The sequence below is a fragment of the Styela clava genome, chromosome 4 (genome assembly GCF_964204865.1).
Source record: "Styela clava chromosome 4, kaStyClav1.hap1.2, whole genome shotgun sequence".
NCBI lineage: Eukaryota > Metazoa > Chordata > Ascidiacea > Stolidobranchia > Styelidae > Styela > Styela clava.
In genome coordinates, this window is record NC_135253.1 from 17789226 (window position 1) to 17807989 (window position 18764).

The following is an 18764-nucleotide window of genomic DNA, read 5'->3' on the forward strand; positions in this document are numbered from 1 at the left end:
GATATGAGGATTAACATATTTATCCCGGGGCGCGGAGGGCCGATAAGACGGCTTAATCGTTTGGCGAACCACGGCCTGTCGTCCGGTTACCAGTCCAGGTCGGGTATGGGATTAGTTAGCCAGTTATTTGTTTTTTCGGAAGCATGAACTTGATGATAGAGGAGGCCGTAACCGACCAGTGGTTACGTGACCCACCCCACGGCGACGAGGAGTCCAGCAATCCTCTCGCACATGATCATCCCCGCATGGGATTCGGACCTGCGAACCCACGGAGGGTAATCAGAAATGCGGTGGCGACATTACATCAGTATAATATTACATTATATAATTACAGTATAAAAGTACGTATAGGGTCGCATAGAACAGTGGTGCACAACTCAAATGAGGATATGTGCCAAATTTTTCAAAATAATCTTGTCGCGTGCCACACACAATTTTTGGTATTGTAAACAAACTCCCGTATAACATATATCAAACAAACTTCAATAATAATACATAATAACGAATATATATTTATTGAAACGATTCGATCCCGTGAAAAACCGCTGATTTGAAGACGTTTTTGTTGGACCAAATTTGAAATGTTGAGCTTCAAGGGAGAAATAGCGATTCGCATCACTGAATCTATATGCTCATCTAGTAAACGAGTCCGTAGCTGGAATTTGTTTATTTTCATGATTGAGAATGCCTGTTAACAACTGTACGTGCTTGCAAATTAACAAATCCAGACTTTTGAATTTCTCAACAAAACTGGATAATTCTCTTTTTCGAGGCGAGAGTAGAACTCAAGTATTGAATTTTGTTGAAAAACATCCTGCAAAACTTGATTTGACCTCAAATCCAGAAGTTTCAGTTGAGCGTCAGCGTCCTCAATATATTCAACATCCACACTCAATGGTCTTTGAAATAAATTCATTTGCCCCTTCCGGTCATTATAATCTTGAAAGCGTTTTGAAAACATTTGACGAAGGTCACTGCACATTATAGCATACTTCTCAAAGTCAGGAACCAAGCTTTTTTCCTGTAAAAATATTTCAATTTCTTCAAAAAGGCTAAGAAAGTGCTGCAAAAGTTTTCATCGACTTAACCAGCAAACTTGAGAGTGATGCACAAAGTCCTTGTATTGTGTATTCATCTCCAACAAGAATGCTCGAAATTGGCGGTGCTTCAATCTATTCGACAGAATTTCATCCACACATTTTACAATAACGTCCATAACATGAGTCATCTTTATACATTGAGCACAAAGAGACTCTTGATGAATGAAGCAGTGAAAAGTAATAATGTCCTGAGTAAAATCAGATTCTTGCAAGTATTTTTTCAATAGCGTCACCGCACCGTTTTCTTTACCAGTCATAGAAGCTGCCCCGTAGTCAATCCAACTAATTTTATAGTGAAACGCATTTAACACAGCTTCTTTTATATCTACCCCACGTGTTGTGTCATAAAGTCCAACAAGATCTTCGTAAGCAGATAGGTCTTTTGCTACAGCGCGGACTGATAATTGCTCAGTATCACTCATATCACAGCTTTTATCAAAAGCCAGTGAAAAACATTCGAAGGTCTACTTTCGATTGCAGTTGCTCATCTGATTGTCGTATCAGGTATTTTATGTATTTATTTTATTTTTGCTTATGTTTATCTGTTTGTGTTATTTTTATATGGACCGAAGCGGTCTGGAGTAATAAACGAATTGAACTGAATTAGGATTTTTGCCAATTTCTTCAATTCTTCTAGGAATGGTAGTCTTCGAAAGGCTGATTCTCGAGCAAACTCGCCATCTGTGAATGGCCTGGAAGAGCTTTTTCTGTTGGAATGGCCTGTAAATTTTTCTGGTAAAACATAAGATGCAGCGATGGCGTTCCTATTTTCCCCGATGGGCTTTTTTAATACGTCCTGCTGCACTCCCAGAGAATTTTTCAGTTTCAACATCAAACTTTCTCTCAGCTTTCCGACAGTTTTATCATATTTGTGTTGATGTAGTCTCTTCACATTGAAGGCTTTTAAAATAGAAAGAGTCGTGCCACAAACAAGAATAAGGGCTTCTTTTTATATATATTCGATAAAGAGATATTCGCTTGTCCACGAGTCTTGAAATCCTCGAGTCTCATTTTCTTTCCCTTTTGCAGCGAATGATTTACCCATTGCTGCAATCAGTGCGAATTCAGGAGTTACTTATTTTCATCAACTACCTTCTGAAACAGGACACGAGCTACCACTGTGTGGATAAATAAGATCATTAAAGTTTCTTTCGATATAATGGTGATATTTTGATGTTTATCATAAATAAACTAAAATTTTTACAAAACCGTTCGCGTGCCACGTTTGAGCGCATGGCGTGCCAAATTTGGCACGCGTGCCACGTGTTGTGCACCCCTGGCATAGAAGACAATTTTGCTTTGTCTTGAAAATGTCATAATTTATGTTCGAGGATTGAATAAGGAGTCGCGTGTCTAGGTGTCTCCTATATTTGGAACGATTTGAATTAATGGGCCTTTATTGGTAAACATATTCTCTAATTTCCCGATGCGAAATTACTACAGTCCAATTTTTAATACATTTGCGAATCCGCACGATATGATATATGTTGAGTATTTCACTACAATGAATTGTATTAGCGTATTTAAATATCATTCGATATTATTCTCAATTCAAAGTACACCTTTTAATCAAACTAGACCTGGCTTCATTTCGAGTACGTTTCGGTTTGAAAGCACGGAAATTGGAAGGTAACTATTATCTTATAACGTCATCATGAGATAGTACTCCCAAATAACTGTTAAAATTTGATATAATATGTTATAATTCTACGCGTATATTAGTTCTTATCTTTTTATGGCGTAATGAAAGTTTAAAAGCACTCATTCCAAAGCTACAGGGTGGATCAGTTACTAGGATGCCGGTTATATTATGCAACAATTCCCAATATTTTACCTTTTTTTCAATTGTCAGATATGAAACCAAAGTAAATTTATAGTAAATCTGCCTATCGCAGTGTTTCCCAGCCCGAGTCCACGGTCTCTGAGTCCACGGAGCATTTGAATGGGTCCTGACTCCTCAACGAGCAATACCGTTTAGAAAGTTATGTAGTAGTATATTACATGTAGGTCAGTAACCTTTTTAGTGTAGCGAAATTTATTGCGGGGCGAAAACGTTTTTACCAGACTTGAGTACCAGCCTAGTTACGATTCAAGTGAGTATTTACATAAAACATAAAAACCAAGTTTATTCACAATAAAATTAATCAGTCAGGCAGTTAATCGATCACTGAGTAGGGCTGGGGAAAATATTCTAACAGCAAACTATCGCCAATCTCAACTCGCTGAATAAAACGATTGTATTGCACAACGCACTTGTGGATTTTAGACAGAGACACGAGTCTACGCGTACATTTATTTCGCGTAGCCTACTTCAAAATTGAGTGTTATGTTTGTGTTTTTGGACACGTCAGTGTACATAACGATCGTTTCAATATTATGTTGTTGTTGTTATTTTTCTCTTTCGTCATGATGAAATCGCTTTTCTCTTCGAATACTTGACCAATTGCTTTGAAATTTTCAGTGGTTAAAGATTGATTTGCCTTTTACTTATTTCGAAAGTTTCTGTGGACTTTAAGAGATTCGTTTTTTATGTGTTAGAATGAAAAATAGCGACACCTTGTGACGATTCCATATGTTTGAGCACAGCTCACTTGTTCTCTATCTATTTGTTTCCTGTAACTCCATTGCTCCAATTTTTAAATGACCTTATAGTGCGCCAATGTCGTGTGAGTTTCACATTTGTTTAGTGGGCTACCTGGAAAAATTTGAATCCCCGATACAAATAACAAAAAAGGAACATTTCGAATATTTTCGAGCGGATATAATGATTTGATTATGAAATACCATTAAGTGAATTCTATTAGATTTCAACGGATACGCAGTAACCACATTTTAGAGGTTTTGTTTTAAAGAAAAAATAGCATAGACTCGATAGAAAAATACAAACAGAAAAAAGACAGCCATAAAGATATTGGTAATTTTACGAAAGGATAAGGTCAATCAAAGCCGATACGAAAGACAATAATCAGAATTTAGTTGCAAATTTTAGCTGCAAATTCCTTTCTATAATATTCCTCAGCGAATCGTGATCGCATAATAGTTCTAGATGTCTCAATGATGGAGCACCATCGCTATGGTTTCTATTGAAATTTATAAATGTGGATAATAAACTGACTGCGTTAAAATTCTGTTTTTTATTTTATTGCTTCGTCATACAGAGTTTGGTTACACAATTAACGCACGTTGAAGTTTTCCCTGGTGAGAAAATAGTGCGCGACCAAAAATAGTTGGGAAACGCTGGCCTATCGTTTCAAACTCGTGGAATTAAATGGTGAAAGAAGTCACAAACTCCAGCAGATGCATTAAGTTTATTTATATTGTACATGGTATTTGATCAATTGGAGGACAAATTTCACGTTCACTCCACTGCAGCACTCAGGGCATATGTTATCTCTGTCTTTCATTATTCTTTTGAGCTAACGGCAGATGACGTTCGCCTACTGCTTCCTGCCTTCCCGTCTACATGCAACATTTTAAGTTTGGACAAAGCTGAAGCGTGATATATTCAATGCTTATATATATGCATCAACACGGGTTGCATCACAATCATTCCGGTGATGCGGTATTGCCTGATACGACAATTTTATCAATAGAGACGCATGCAGTGCAAGCCGTATCGAATTTCATTTCCTCAACTTAGTTTGTAATGTTCGGGTTGTGTTACAGGACGTTATTCCTTTTTGTACATTGACAAGTATTACTGTGGAATATTTATAGTAGGCTTCAAATATCCCAAGTACTGTTATGAAACATCTTCATTGGATTCTGATATTCTATTTATGGAAACTTGCGTCAACTCGGGTTATCATTGATGGTGAGTTGTGACTGACTGATACGTTTGATATTGCTAAGAATGTAAAGTCTACAACTGCATTATAATATTGCATTTTGGTGTAAGGTTGTTTGGTATAGTATACTCTTACCCTAATTAAGTCATCCTATTTAGATTTCAGTTTTGAATCAACAGCGAGAAACAGACGAAGTGCGATTGAGTTTTACGCTCTTATTCAGTGTCATCAACCATCAACAATTGCTCTTAGGGCATATGGAGATTACGGCTGTTTTTGCGGAGTTGGTGGTAATGGTAACTCACCATTGGATGCGACTGATGGGTAATATGCACTATCATACGGTCAAGATATTTTTTATATTTTCTCGAATATCCTAATATACCGATTTCTCACCAATACAATGTACTTTGATATTTAAGGTGTTGCAAAACCCACGACGATTGCTATCGACCTCTGAAGAATTCGATATCAAAATCATACTCTGAATCCTTCATGATGGCCATGTGTGGAGAGCTGTGTGTTCCATATTCGAAAACGTGCAAAAACGGAACTATTGTTTGTGGCAAGTGATTCTGCTTATTTATCTTTCCTCAGTTCGGAAATGGGATTTTCATATTTATTGCTATAAAGATGGAGGTCGATACCGCGATGTGGCTCAACCTTGCGTCAAACCGCGGCCTTCTCGTCCAGTTACCTATCCATGAAATAGAAGGTGTTCTAGACTAGGCATGGACTTGATTGATGGCGAGGAAAAATCATAACCGACCAGCAGATACGTAAATCATCCTACGAAGGCGAGGAGTAAACCCCATAGTAAATACGACATGCTTATCTGTCAATTTGCTAACTTGCGTATGACAATCAACGGACAGTGACGAGCGTTTTTCTGCGAATGGCTCTTACCGGCGACTCTATTTTATGCTATTACTTACGTTGAGCCTAAATTGACTACAAAACTCAACAAAAAAAGTTTTTCCGGCAATGCACATTTTTCACGACTACCCATCTAAAACAAAATCTGGTATTTTTTCGGATATGCTATATTCCGTGCTCTAATTCAGTGTTCTTCAACCTTTTTTTATTGAAGTATACCTTTTACGGTTTTTCAAGAACTTTGTATACCTTACAAATACCAATGTTTATTTAAGACTCAAATAAACAATAAATTTTAAGCACATATTGTACTGCAATATCATCATGCAATCTAATAGGCTAGTGACCGCAAGTTATAAATTTGACTGACTGCCTTAGCGTCGACGGGAATAATGTTGGACGTAAATCAAACAAAGTGCATGGCATCCGAAATCACCAACCCAGACACATGCTCGTATTATCTATATAATTTGTGATGTAACAACGTGCTCACGTCGGTTCTTAGCGTTAATAACATTTTATATTTCATGTGCGCCGCGTTTGCATTGTTGTATCTAATTGGATATTTTATAAGCTGTACACCTTTCGTATACCCTTTATCAGTTGTATACCCAACTTATGGTCTGGTATACACTTGAGTATACTGTATACCCGGATGAAGAGCACTGCTCTAATTAATTCCCTATTATATGCTACCGATTTCATTGTCATTATTCTGATTTTTGACATCTTAGGCACCACACCATACCAGCGCACGTAAAATTCGAAACGACACGTTACCAGTTGATTCGTCTACCTACAGTCTGTTGTTTGAACAATCAACATACATATATACATAATGATTCTCCTATATATATATATACAACGATTCACAGCCCAAAATTGGACACGGAGTGGACCTATGGATCGTTTCGTTATTTCGCTTCGCTTTTCTCTTCAACTATTATACCAAATGCTTTAATATTTTCAGTGATTAAATGGCTATTACATTTGTTCGTTTATTTTATATTTTCAGATTCGGATAATTCTCCACTTTCGATGGCTGTATGTGAATGCGATAAGGCAGCTTCAATATGTTTTGCAGGAGCAAGATCAACCTACGATAAACGATTGGGAAATGTCGATCCCAATATTTGGTGTAAGAATTAGAATAATAGATTATCGATTACAATTTACTATTCATTTGTTAGAACACTTGTTGTGCAGTAGTATGCAGATTGTCCGCCATTTTCACGGATAAATACACAATGAGACTGTCTGACGTAACAAAGTACAGTTTGATCTAACAAAACCTAATACTTTTGCTTGCCTTAGAATCTTAGATAATAGTGTCTTTTCTAATTATCGAATAAATTAGCAATATTAAGTTAACTTTAACAAATTAAAATTTTCTTTAGGTACTGAAGAATCAAATGTAACCGACCTACTCAGCCAGCTTGAAAATAAAGGTTTGTTGTTTTTGGGTTATACCCAAAGCAAAGATAAATTCACATATAACGTTAAGCAAGTCTGCAGTTACTTCAATTATAGTACTCTAGGATAGGATTTACATATTTAGGAAAGCCGATAAGACGGCTTATCCATATGGCGAACCACGGCCTCTCGTCCGGTTACCATTCCAAGTCGGGTATGGGATTAGTTTTTACTGTATTGTTTGTTTTCGGAAGCATGGACTTGGTGGTGGAGGAAGCCGTAACCGACCAGCGGTTACGTGAATCACCCAACGACGGCGAGGAGTCCAGCAATCCTCTCGCACATAACCATCCCTGCATGGGATTCGAACCTGCGAACCCACGCAGAGTAGTTAAAGGTGCGGTGGCGAGCGTATTCCTAACGCCTAGCCCGTTGAGCCACACCGCCGCGCCGAACTATTCACGACTTTTCTATTTGAAAGAATTAAGATTCCGTTGCATTGGAAATTAATCTGAGACGTTTACTGATTTTAATGAACGTGTAGTTCAGGTAATTTTGACATTCAAAGACATTTAGTCAGCACTGGAATATTGATTTTATACGACAGATCACCCAAAGTCAACCGTGGCCTCTGAGCCTTCAAATCAAATACTACATGAACATTCAACCACAGGTAGGATGCATATTTCACATATATCCTTTATTGCGATTCACAAAAGTCAGATGTGTCAAAATGCCCGCTATGTCGACATGTGGGCTGTTTTCTTACCGCAACGTCAGCAATATCAATTTAAACTCAGCGCGACTTAGGCCACGTGGTTCTTGACTGATTTACTGTGTAATAATTTTTGGTAGTCGAATTTAGTTCATCGAATATTCCACAATTCAAATCGAATTACAAGCCAAACTCAAGTCGTAAACTATAGTCCGTTCTAAATGGTAGATATCTCGGTTATAATCTGTTTTTCCTATGGCTATTCTATCAATTTTTTCACCAAACAGGCGTTTCAAAATGTACAAAGAAAGATAAACGAAATGTCATTCAAATTAGAAGTTTATTTAAAAGGAGTATAGTACTAAATATATTGTTTGGGTCATTTTCAAATTCAAATTACAGCCGACTTGGAGGTAACCCCCTACACGAACTGGTCACTTACCAAAGCAAAAATATTTGAAGAAAATTTCGGAGATGAAGGCATGTACGATAACACATACAACGATGACGTAATACAGCATCTTCCAGTATACCCACGTTTACCAAATGCAACTGAAGATACAGTTTTACTCGCTCGACTCAGAGTATTTGAAGGGGAAATTACTGAAAAGTCACCAGGAGGAAGTGGAAGTCGTGTGAAACAAAACCTCATTTTATTAGTTCTGCCTATGTTTCAATGGATAAGTCTATTTTATGAATCTATTTATTCGAATATATCATGATACAGACTATATTCTGTTTTGTCATTTCCCATCGATTTTGAGTATGTAATAATTGAGTAAAGTAATTACATTACATCAATACAAATCTTCCTGCGCTGGGATCAGAATAAGATATGCGCAAGAGAACCTTGTACCACCTTACACCCTGGGTTGCGCGGACATATCAATTTCATGTACACATATCGATTGGCTTACTATACCATATCGTTCATTATGATCACCCAAAAACAGGGGGGTGGAAAATTTATAGTCGATATCGCTGACTTGTTCCAATAGAGACGCCGGTTCGAGCAATTATAAGCACTAAAAACGGAAGTATTGTAAACAGCACTACCGGCTTGTAGTGGGGAATTGATTGCAACCGAAAGCGACGAGCTCAAATAACACATTACCAACGACATTTCGACAACGCACGCGACATTTTGACGAGTATACCATTTTTCCTACGGTTCTGAGCGATTTTATAAAGATAAATAAAAGAAAACTCAATACTGGCAAAATAAAATATATTGTAGCAAGTTTAATAATAATAATAGTGGTCAATAGGTGTTTGAGTGTAATATAAATCAACAGTATGCGTATTGCGTATATTCATATAGACCCAACGATTTGAATGGAAACTTGCGAAACCTCCGTACTGTACTGGTGGAACACTTGGTTGCCGAAGAACTCCGGTTAAAAATCGCTGGACTAGTAAACATGATCTGAATCGCACACCTTGGTATGCCTTCAATCTCATAGAGACAATCTCATAAAATTCAGTTCCCATTCCCAACCCTGACTGAAATCACCAGGACCACACATACACAACCGCTGACATCGCATACCAAAGTAGCACCCAGAATGCATTGCCTATGGATTACACATAACAACTTGTTAAAACATTGAGTAGGATACATATTGCAAGTATAACCGTTAACTCAATTTCCCTTTGCTAAATGGGGGAAATCCTTTACACATCCGGTTTAATATTTTTTTTTACAAAATGCAGTGTGTACACGACAAAGACGTTTTACGCTAGTAAAGCAGGATATATATATAGCTATTTTGAAGTTTGCAGTTAGCAGAGAAATGGAATACCATGCTCATCCTATAAGATGGTTGTTTGTTGGAGTAATGTGGATTGGAATATTTACCCACGAGTTTACAAGTACTTCATATACTATCGTTAACAATGTCGTCACTTCGTACTTCAACAAACCGCCAGGATCAACGGATGTGTTGGGAGTCATAGGAATGTTTTCGGGAGCAGCATTTCTGTTGGTTGCTGTCATTTTTCTTAGATTTATAAAGTTTCGTGCACAAATTCTTTCCGCCAGTACTTTGTCAATTGTGGGCATTGCAACAGCATGCCTTGGATTTGTAAACAGGTAAACTTGCTGTCTATCATCGTCCACAAGCTTTATTGCAGTATACAGCGAATTAAAAGTAGTATTGTATCATATATGATATGTTTTACGACTAAATACTTATCTGTATATGTATATCAACGTATCGAAAATTCCTCACTAGCTAATAACTAATGTTACATGTAAAAAATAATTTTGGAAAACTTTGTATATCGTATATATAGCCTGTGGTCCGACCTAGTTTGAGTGCGTACTGAACTATCTATTCTTTTTCTACAGAAGCATTTCTTATCTGTACGCGTTTATAATTTGACATAATTTTGATGATATCGGATGAAATTAAGGTGCATAAAGAAATACAATTGGCTATAACGGAGATTAATCCTCGTTATAGTGGTCCGTGTGTTCAAAAAAGCTCTTATTGATCAAATGCACATATATAATATAACTTCCCCATACCGCGAACCTTAATTTAATATAAACAAAGCTAAATTTTCTTACCAATACAACACGAAGTATGTCATGAAAAGTAAATACGTCGTGAAATTTTTAAAGTTTTAAAATTTCGTACCAAGCGTGATATATGATATTTTGCATTTTCAGAAAAACTTACTGGATGGTTCTTGTGGGTCAAGTGTTAATTGGAATATCCGGAGGACTATTTCATGCAATTCCTTTGACCATGGCGGCATCTTGGTTTCTCACAAGTGAAAGTGCGACAGTTATTGGAATAGCCTGGAATGCTGATAGTTTAGGAGTCGCGATTTCGTCCGTTCTATTCCCTGTAGCGTTTCAAAACACCACTCAGAGCAACATTCAGTTTATTTCATCAAGCGAAGTTCGTCAAATATTCATGGAAAGTTTTTTGCCGCTCTGTTTTCTTCTATGTATTTCTACCGTGATAGTGTGTTTATTCTCGAGAAATAATCCTTCATCTCCACCAAGTTTATCGCAGGAAAACTATTTACAACTCGAAGAAAATACTAGAACACAAGAGCAAAATTTGATGGGGAATTTTACGACTGCTTTGGAACCTTTTAAAAATTTGAATGTTGTATTGATTCTAATAGTTCGAAGTCTTGGATGTTCTATTTTCGCTTTATCTGTACCTTTGATTTCATCAATGATGTTGGGAACATTTCACAACATGTCTGATTCGTATCCAGGAGCTATACGAATAGTGGGAGCATTACTTTCTTCGATTGGATCCATCGTTGTCGGTTGGTTGTTGGATTATTCCAAATTCAAGAAAGAAATAACAGTAGTTTGTAAGTTGTTACATAGAATTATTTTTATATTATTTTCAAATGAAAACACTGTTTGTGGCAACATATCCGCCATGGTTGTTAACAAATTTTGGTACTCCTGAAGTATGCGCACCAAGATGTCGCATGACCTGAACCCTAACCTGGTACACAACCTGAGTTCAGGTTGTGTGCCATCTTGGTGCGCATACTCCAGGAGGTCTCAAATTTTTATGCACACACAAGAATAAATATCTTTCGATAATATTTAATCCCGACAAACAGCGAAACCGCGGTATCTGGTCTACTTTTTTCGGACAAGTTTGTCATATATATTTATTTACAGGCGTGATTTTGCTCTAATTCCGGCATTAAATAAGCCCGTGGGTGCAAATGCACGAGGTTGAAAATGTACGTGGGTGCAAATGAACATTAGAGTAAACAAATGCCTGCGGTGCAAATGCCGCGAGTGCAAATGTCGGTTTGTGAAAATGCCCATGGGTCCAATGAAAACTCACAAGTTAAAATATCTTGGGTGCAGTTTATGACTGAAAATGTACAGGTGCCAATCTACGTGGATACAAATGTGCTGTCACTCTAATTTTTAACGCGTCGTAAAGCGCAATAATGAACATTGCCTTTCTCACTTAACTAATCTTTAATGCTCTCTACTTCGTTGCAGGTGTCACTGGGATGCTCATCTGTGCCGTGGGAGTGTTCATTGGACATCTTTTCGGCCTTGTTTACTTAGTAACTATTTCATATCCATCGGCAAATATGTTTAATACGTTAGTTGGAGTATGCTGTACTGAACTTATTCTGGAAATAGGATATCCGAGCAATCCATTTATTATGATATCTTGGTTTCACATAACTACCGGAGTATTGGTTTTTAGGTATTCTGTTATAATAAGATCACTTATGAAGATAGTGAACGATGCGTCTGCAGCTGCCTTACCAGCAGTTGCAAGCTGTTTGGCGCTTGTTTTAGTTACAGCGTTGAGGTCGGATTATAGAAGAAGCAAAACTGAAGAACAAGGAGTAATATGAGAAACTAAGACATAAAATTATCTGAATTCATCTAAAAGTGACTGGTTGATTTCGTCTGATTTTGAATGCTGCAAAGGACTTTTGAGAACAGTTTTCCAGCAATATAGTATTAAAGCAAATGCGTATTGTATTTCAGTTACTATAACAATAGAACAATTAAATGAACATTATTAAATTGTGACTCCGACTTCTCAAGCTCGGGACATAACAAGATTTTTGAAAACTTTCGTGCACTCGCGACATTTTTCTAGTTTTGATCAAAATGTTAAGTTGACTGAACGGCGTTTAGTTTCTGTTGGTAATTGTAAAATCCCCACTTTCAGAAGCCTCAAATGTCGAATATGAATGCATGAAATTTGACGGTCATTTCATTATCATTAGAAAACATGAAAAATTGCCTGACTTAAGTAATGACAAAACACATTTGCGGTTTGTGTACGTTTTTATTAAATAAAAGAAAAATAGAAGTATGATTCAAAATTTCCACTCCCGGAACAAGTCTAGGAGTTGTGCCCTGATCTATAGGTGCACAGGACAGCGAGGCGTGGTATTACATTACCATTCCTCAAGACTCTCCAAGCTAACAATGGAGAGTTTGTCACCATTGATACTTCGTTTAACTTTTGGAGCGTCTGATTGGACTGGCGTTACCCATGTGTCTGTAGTAGGAACAGGTTCAGGGAAATCCAGTTCGGGAGCTCTAAAGGTGACGACGATATCCTTATGAAACTTCAGGAACTGGGGTGGCATCTTAGCAGGTGTAGGAGGTCGTGGCCTAGCCTCATCACGTAAGTTTATGCCGCCGTTTTCAAAGTAATCTTTGTGAGACAAGCTTCTCGAAGATCGGCTGATTTTGGCCCTTCCTCTCCAAGTTTTAGGGCTGTTTTTAATTTCGTTTATGGTACTCATTACTGGTGGTGGATTGTCTATTGGAGTGACAATTCTGCTTTCAAGTTGCACTCGTGACGTTGAAGGCAATTCAGGCATTTTACTAATTACATGATTGTTCTCCAAACTGGAAACATTGCTAAGGTTCATAGTCTCACTGCTGTTGTTTTTGACTCCATTTTCGAAAAACACCAAACTGATATTCGAATCCGTTGAACTTTCGTTTACTTTGAGGCAAATTGGTTGAACTCGATTTCTTCTATATGATTCACAGCATCCACGGAAAAGAGACGGAAGTCGGGCATTTCTACGCCAAATCACCCAAGATATATGAAGTAGAAGTAGCACGAATGCAAAGGTTAATAGCAATAAACCATGAATAATTAGCCATGACTGAATGGCCTCATTGCATCCTCTGTCAAAAGTTTCATTGAAATATTCTCCAAACGGGATTGGGGTATTTGCGACAGGACTTGTCGTAGTACCCAACATAGCAAATGTTGAAACGTCAGTAAAAAAGTTCTCAGAAGGTAAAGAACAATCTGATATATTGATGCAACAGGATTGCGGTGTCCAATCCCGGACGATACCCCTATCGTTGTCGATCTGGATCCAATCCTTGCGGGATTCACGTCCGCAGCATTGAAATGTACTCTGAAAATGACGGCAAATTAGCAAAGCATTGAAAACATATTTTGTATAAAATTGTGTATTCATCGATCCATGATATTTATCGGAAATTTGTTATTATATATATAAGTATTTTCAATATTAAAAATCACATTCATCGACGGAAATACAGATTATGCATGCGGATATATAACCAGATAATCGTGGGCGAGTGTTCAGAGACGCAATGTTCATGATGGCACTTTACCAACATTCTTTATATATATAACTTTCGCATTATATAAGATCTAACCTGATAAACGTCCATAATATTTCGATCCGTTGCCTCAGTAACCCAGGGTATTGCCGACTCAATCAGAGACGACATGTGGCTTCTTATTGGCGAATCCACGAGGAATAACAGTCCGCCTAAAGTAAGGCATAACACTATAACTATTCTCAAAACATAGATGAAACAAACTGATGCGTTCGGTTCTTTATCTGGAAAATCATCGATGATGCTCCTTTGACGATGAACACAAATCGCCCCATACAGTCCGATGACCTGGTTTGTAAAACACGACCTTAGGTTATCAGTAATAAATACTCCAATAAACCACAATATGAGTTACTGATATTTACCAAAATTATCTCCAAGATATTTGCGAAAGCAATAAGGAAATTCCACGAAACGTCACCGAAACTTGTACCCACGCTGGGAAGGTACACAAAGATATCAGCACGCTTGATAACTCCGGAGAATTCTCCGCGATCAAACACGCCAGACTCAGCAAGATGAGCGAGAATTGCCCAAACCAGCAAGATGAATCCAAACAGAATACAGACAAATAGGTTGAACACATACCAGAAGAAAGAAATCTGCGATAAAAAACACATGTAATTTATGAATTCCAACTTGGGTTCTTCTTCATTTTATCAGGTATAAACTAACCTTCTCTGATCTTGTTCTCGTTATTACAAAACGTCTAGAAGGCATATTGATCAAATGATCCATATCATAACCGATGATCTAGGAAGATTCCGGTCAAATAATGGTTTATTTTCATTTTCACTCTTTTTCATGAAACAGTCAATATTGTGACGTCACAAAACACTTATGTTTTTATTTGCAACGCCAACTTGAAACAAAAAATATCAGCCTACCAGAACACTATGATTTTGAAGTTCAAATAAATATGTTGAACATTCTTCGTACAGAGTATGGTATTTCGCCGGAGTATGAGAAGTGCGAGGAGGCTCTGATATTGATAATAATTAAAATGCACCCGATGAACTTATTAGACTCGACCATACTAACATATATACGCAAGGCGCTTAGAAATGCGACGGAAAGCGTATTCGTAACGACTATCGCGATGTGTATTTCCAACAAAAACTACAAGGTCATGGAAGTGCTAAGTGCGTCCGTTGTATGAACAAAACTGTGACACTTCCAAAAATCACATTTTAAATGGCATCGCTCTCACGTATATTCGTTCCTAGTCGCGATTTCTCCCGTTCTCTTTCCTGTGGCATTTCACAACACCACTCAGAGCAACATTCAGTTTATTTCATCAAGCGAAGTTCGTCAAATATTCATGGAAAGTTTTTTGCCGCTTTGTTTTCTTCTATGCATTTCTACCGTGATAATGTGTTTATTCTCTAGAAATAATCCTCCATCGCCACCAAGTTTATCGCGGGAAAACTATTTACAACTCGAAGAAAATACCAGAACACAAGAGCAAAATTTGATGGGGAATTTTACGACTGCTTTGGAACCTTTAAAAAATTTGAATGTTGTATTGATTCTAATAGTTCGAAGTCTTGGATGTTCTATTTTCGCTTTATCTGTACCTTTGATTTCATCTATGATGTTGGGAACATTTCTCAACATGTCTGATTCGTATCCAGGAGCTATACGAATAGTAGGAGCACTACTTTCAGCGATTGGATCTATCGTTGTCGGTTGGTTGTTGGATTATTCCAAATTTAAGAAAGAAATAACAGTAGTTTGTAAGTTGTTAAACAGAATTATTTTGATATTATTTTCAAATGAAAACATCCTATGTGGAAACATTTCCGCGATGGATTGTTAACAAATTTTGGTACTCCTGAAGTATGCGCACCAAGATGTCGCATAACCTGAACCCTAACCTGGTACACAACCTGAGTTCAGGTTGTGCGCCATCTTGGGGCGCATACTTCAGGAGGTCCCAAATTTGTTAACAATCCATCGCGGATATGTTGTTATAATATCTTTTAAAAATATTTAATCCTGACAAACAGCGAAACCACGGTATCTGGTCTACTTTTTTCGGACAAGTTTGTCATATTTATTTACAGGCGTGATTTCGCTCTAAATCCGGCTTTACATAAGCCTGTGGGTGCAAATGCTCGAGGTTGCAAATGTACGTGGGTGCAAATAAACATTGGAGTAAACAAATGTCTGAGGGTGCAAATGCCGCGAGTGGAATTGTCGGTTGGTGAAAATGCCCATGGGTCCAATGAAAACTCACAAGTTCAAATATCTTGGGTGCAGTTTATGACTGAAAATGTACAGGTGCCAATCTACGTGGATACAAATGTGCTGTCCCTCTAATTTTTAACGCGTCGTAAAGCGCAATAATGAACATTGCCTTTCTCACTTAACTAATCTTTAATGCTCTCTACTTCGTTGCAGGTGTCACTGGGATGCTCATCTGTGCCGTGGGAGTGTTCATTGGACATCTTTTCGGCCTTGTTTACTTAGTAACTATTTCATATCCATCGGCAAATATGTTTAATACGTTAGTTGGAGTATGCTGTACTGAACTTATTCTGGAAATAGGATATCCGAGCAATCCATTTATTATGATATCTTGGTTTCACATAACTACCGGAGTATTGGTTTTTAGGTATTCTGTTATAATAAGATCACTTATGAAGATAGTGAACGATGTGTCTGCAGCTGCCTTACCAGCAGTTGCAAGCTGTTTGGCGCTTGTTTTAGTTACAGCGTTGAGGTCGGATTATAGAAGAAGCATAACTGAAGAACAAGGAGTAATATGAGAAACTAAGACATAAAATTATCTGAATTCATCTAAAAGTGACTGGTTGATTTTGTCTGATTTTGAATGCTGCAAAGGACTTTTGAGAACAGTTTTCCAGCAATATAGTATTAAAGCAAATGCGTATTGTATTTCAGTTACTATAACAATAGAACAATTAAATGAACATTATTAAATTGTGACTCCGACTTCTCAAGCTCGGGACATAACAAGATTTTTGAAAACTTTCGTGCACTCGCGACATTTTTCTAGTTTTGATCAAAATGTTAAGTTGACTGAACGGCGTTTAGTTTCTGCTGGTAATTGTAAAATCCCCACTTTCAGAAGCCTCAAATGTCGAATATGAATGCATGAAATTTGACGGTCAATTCATTATCATTAGAAAACATGAAAAATTGCCTGACTTAACCTTCCGACCGCTCCAATCCCTGACCATTTTATGGGTATTTTCAAACCTATTTTTTTTTGTCAACCATTAAGCCCTTAAGCTTCAATCATGGCTTTTTAAAAGCGTCTGCTAGAGTTCTATTCAGCAATATATCTTTAAAACACACTCCTCGAAAAAAAAATTTTGCAAAAAAATTTCAAAAATTTCTAAAAAAAAAATTGGACTTTGAGATATTCTGTGTACAGTAGAGGGTTAATAATTAATTCCTAATTAATTAGTTTTTTCTTCAACGTTTTCGTCAAGTTTTTCCTAACATAACAATACCGAAACGACTATTATAGCATAAATGGTTATTACTCTGAAATTCACAATTGTATTTACAGTATTGTCAAGTTCAAGGTCAAATTACCGATACTGATGACGTCACAGCTCTTATTATTACTGCACAGACCACCCCCAATGCAAAAAAATTAAATTTTTTCGACGGAAATGCGCGTAGAACGACGTAAACAATCTCATACGCGCATTCACGCGTTAAAATTACCATTAATTTTACGTTTTTTTTACATACAAAAAATCTCCATACCTCTGCCAACTATGGAGCAGTCGAAATCATATTTATCAAAACAACACAGCGCCAGGAATGATCAGGGATAGTTAGTATGACTGAAAATACATGCTAAAGCAATAATAAGTCGTTATAAAGGAGTATTTTCTGTCTGAGCTGAGTCGACATTTTCAGACGTCTGACAGGCGATTTTGAAATCCACGCTATTTATACGATTCGCACTTTGCGTCACGGCTGGAAGGTTTTATCGCTTCTCTCATATCAGGGCATTACGTCAATAAACAGTTAAGAGCGATATTAACAGTAGGTTACCATGTGCTAGACTTAATAGCGTTGAGAATCCCATATGGACTAACGAGCGGCGAGAGAGTTAAGTAATGACAAAACACATTTGCGGTTTGTGTACGTTTTTATTAAATAAAAGAAAGATAGAAGTATGATTTAAAATTTCCACTCCCGGACCAAGTCTAGGAGTTGTGCCCTGATCTATAGGTGCACAGGACAGCGAGGCGTGGTATTACATTACCATTCCTCAAGACTCTCCAAGCTAACAATGGAGAGTTTGTCACCATTGATACTTCGTTTAACTTTTGGAGCGTCTGATTGCACTGGCGTCACCCATGTGTCTGTAGTAGGAACAGGTTCAGGGAAATCCAGTTCGGGAGCTCTAAAGGTGACGACGATATCCTTATGAAACTTCAGGAACTGGGGTGGCATCTTAGCAGGTGTAGAAGGTCGTGGCCTAGCCTCATCACGTAAGTTTATGCCGCCGTTTTCAAAGTAATCTTTGAGAGACAAGCTTCTCGAAGATCGGCTGATTTTGGCCCTTCCTCTCCAAGTTTTAGGGCTGTTTTTAATTTCGTTTATGGTACTCATTACTGGTGGTGGATTGTCTATTGGAGTGAGCATTCTGCTTTCAAGTTGCACTCGTGACGTTGAAGGCAATTCAGGCATTTTACTAATTACATGATTGTTCTCCAAACTGGAAACATTGCTAAGGTTCATAG

The 18764-nt window shown here is 37.5% G+C and overlaps 3 protein-coding genes across 3 annotated transcripts; 2 read left to right on the forward strand and 1 right to left on the reverse strand.

Moving 5' to 3' along the window:
- Positions 1 to 4305: 4305 nt before the first annotated feature.
- LOC144422036 (uncharacterized) lies at positions 4306 to 8623 on the forward strand. Its single transcript, XM_078111769.1, has 7 exons — positions 4306 to 4914; positions 5047 to 5212; positions 5311 to 5453; positions 6780 to 6902; positions 7162 to 7212; positions 7785 to 7850; positions 8295 to 8623. Exons 1-7 carry the CDS (start codon positions 4845 to 4847, stop codon positions 8612 to 8614), a joined length of 939 nt encoding a protein of 312 aa, XP_077967895.1. The 5' UTR covers positions 4306 to 4844; the 3' UTR covers positions 8615 to 8623.
- Positions 8624 to 9626: 1003 nt separating this feature from the next.
- On the forward strand, positions 9627 to 12724 carry LOC144422178 (choline/ethanolamine transporter FLVCR2-like). The gene is made up of 3 exons (XM_078112069.1): positions 9627 to 9984; positions 10567 to 11231; positions 11890 to 12724. Exons 1-3 carry the CDS (start codon positions 9686 to 9688, stop codon positions 12255 to 12257), a joined length of 1332 nt encoding a protein of 443 aa, XP_077968195.1. The 5' UTR covers positions 9627 to 9685; the 3' UTR covers positions 12258 to 12724.
- An 88-nt stretch (positions 12725 to 12812) lies between these two features.
- On the reverse strand, positions 12813 to 15763 carry LOC144421932 (uncharacterized). The gene is made up of 4 exons (XM_078111537.1): positions 14707 to 15763; positions 14397 to 14633; positions 14068 to 14319; positions 12813 to 13799 (listed from the first exon to the last, which is right to left on the reverse strand). The coding sequence occupies exons 1-4, from the start codon at positions 14767 to 14769 to the stop codon at positions 12813 to 12815; spliced, it is 1539 nt and encodes a 512-aa protein (XP_077967663.1). The 5' UTR covers positions 14770 to 15763.
- Positions 15764 to 18764: the final 3001 nt, after the last annotated feature.

Coding starts and splice junctions, on each gene's coding strand:
- LOC144422036 (XM_078111769.1), top strand. CDS start 4,845: ATGAAACATCTTCATTGGATTCTGATATTCTATTTATGGAAACTTGCG. Junction 6,903..7,161: donor TGTCGATCCCAATATTTGGT/GTAAGAATTAGA, acceptor AATTTTCTTTAG/GTACTGAAGAATCAAATGTA. Junction 7,213..7,784: donor CAGCCAGCTTGAAAATAAAG/GTTTGTTGTTTT, acceptor TTTATACGACAG/ATCACCCAAAGTCAACCGTG.
- LOC144422178 (XM_078112069.1), top strand. CDS start 9,686: ATGGAATACCATGCTCATCCTATAAGATGGTTGTTTGTTGGAGTAATG. Junction 9,985..10,566: donor TGCCTTGGATTTGTAAACAG/GTAAACTTGCTG, acceptor TTGCATTTTCAG/AAAAACTTACTGGATGGTTC. Junction 11,232..11,889: donor GAAAGAAATAACAGTAGTTT/GTAAGTTGTTAC, acceptor ACTTCGTTGCAG/GTGTCACTGGGATGCTCATC.
- LOC144421932 (XM_078111537.1), bottom strand. CDS start 14,769: ATGGATCATTTGATCAATATGCCTTCTAGACGTTTTGTAATAACGAGA. Junction 14,634..14,706: donor CGAGAACAAGATCAGAGAAG/GTTAGTTTATAC, acceptor TTTTTATCGCAG/ATTTCTTTCTTCTGGTATGT. Junction 14,320..14,396: donor ATATCTTGGAGATAATTTTG/GTAAATATCAGT, acceptor TTTACAAACCAG/GTCATCGGACTGTATGGGGC.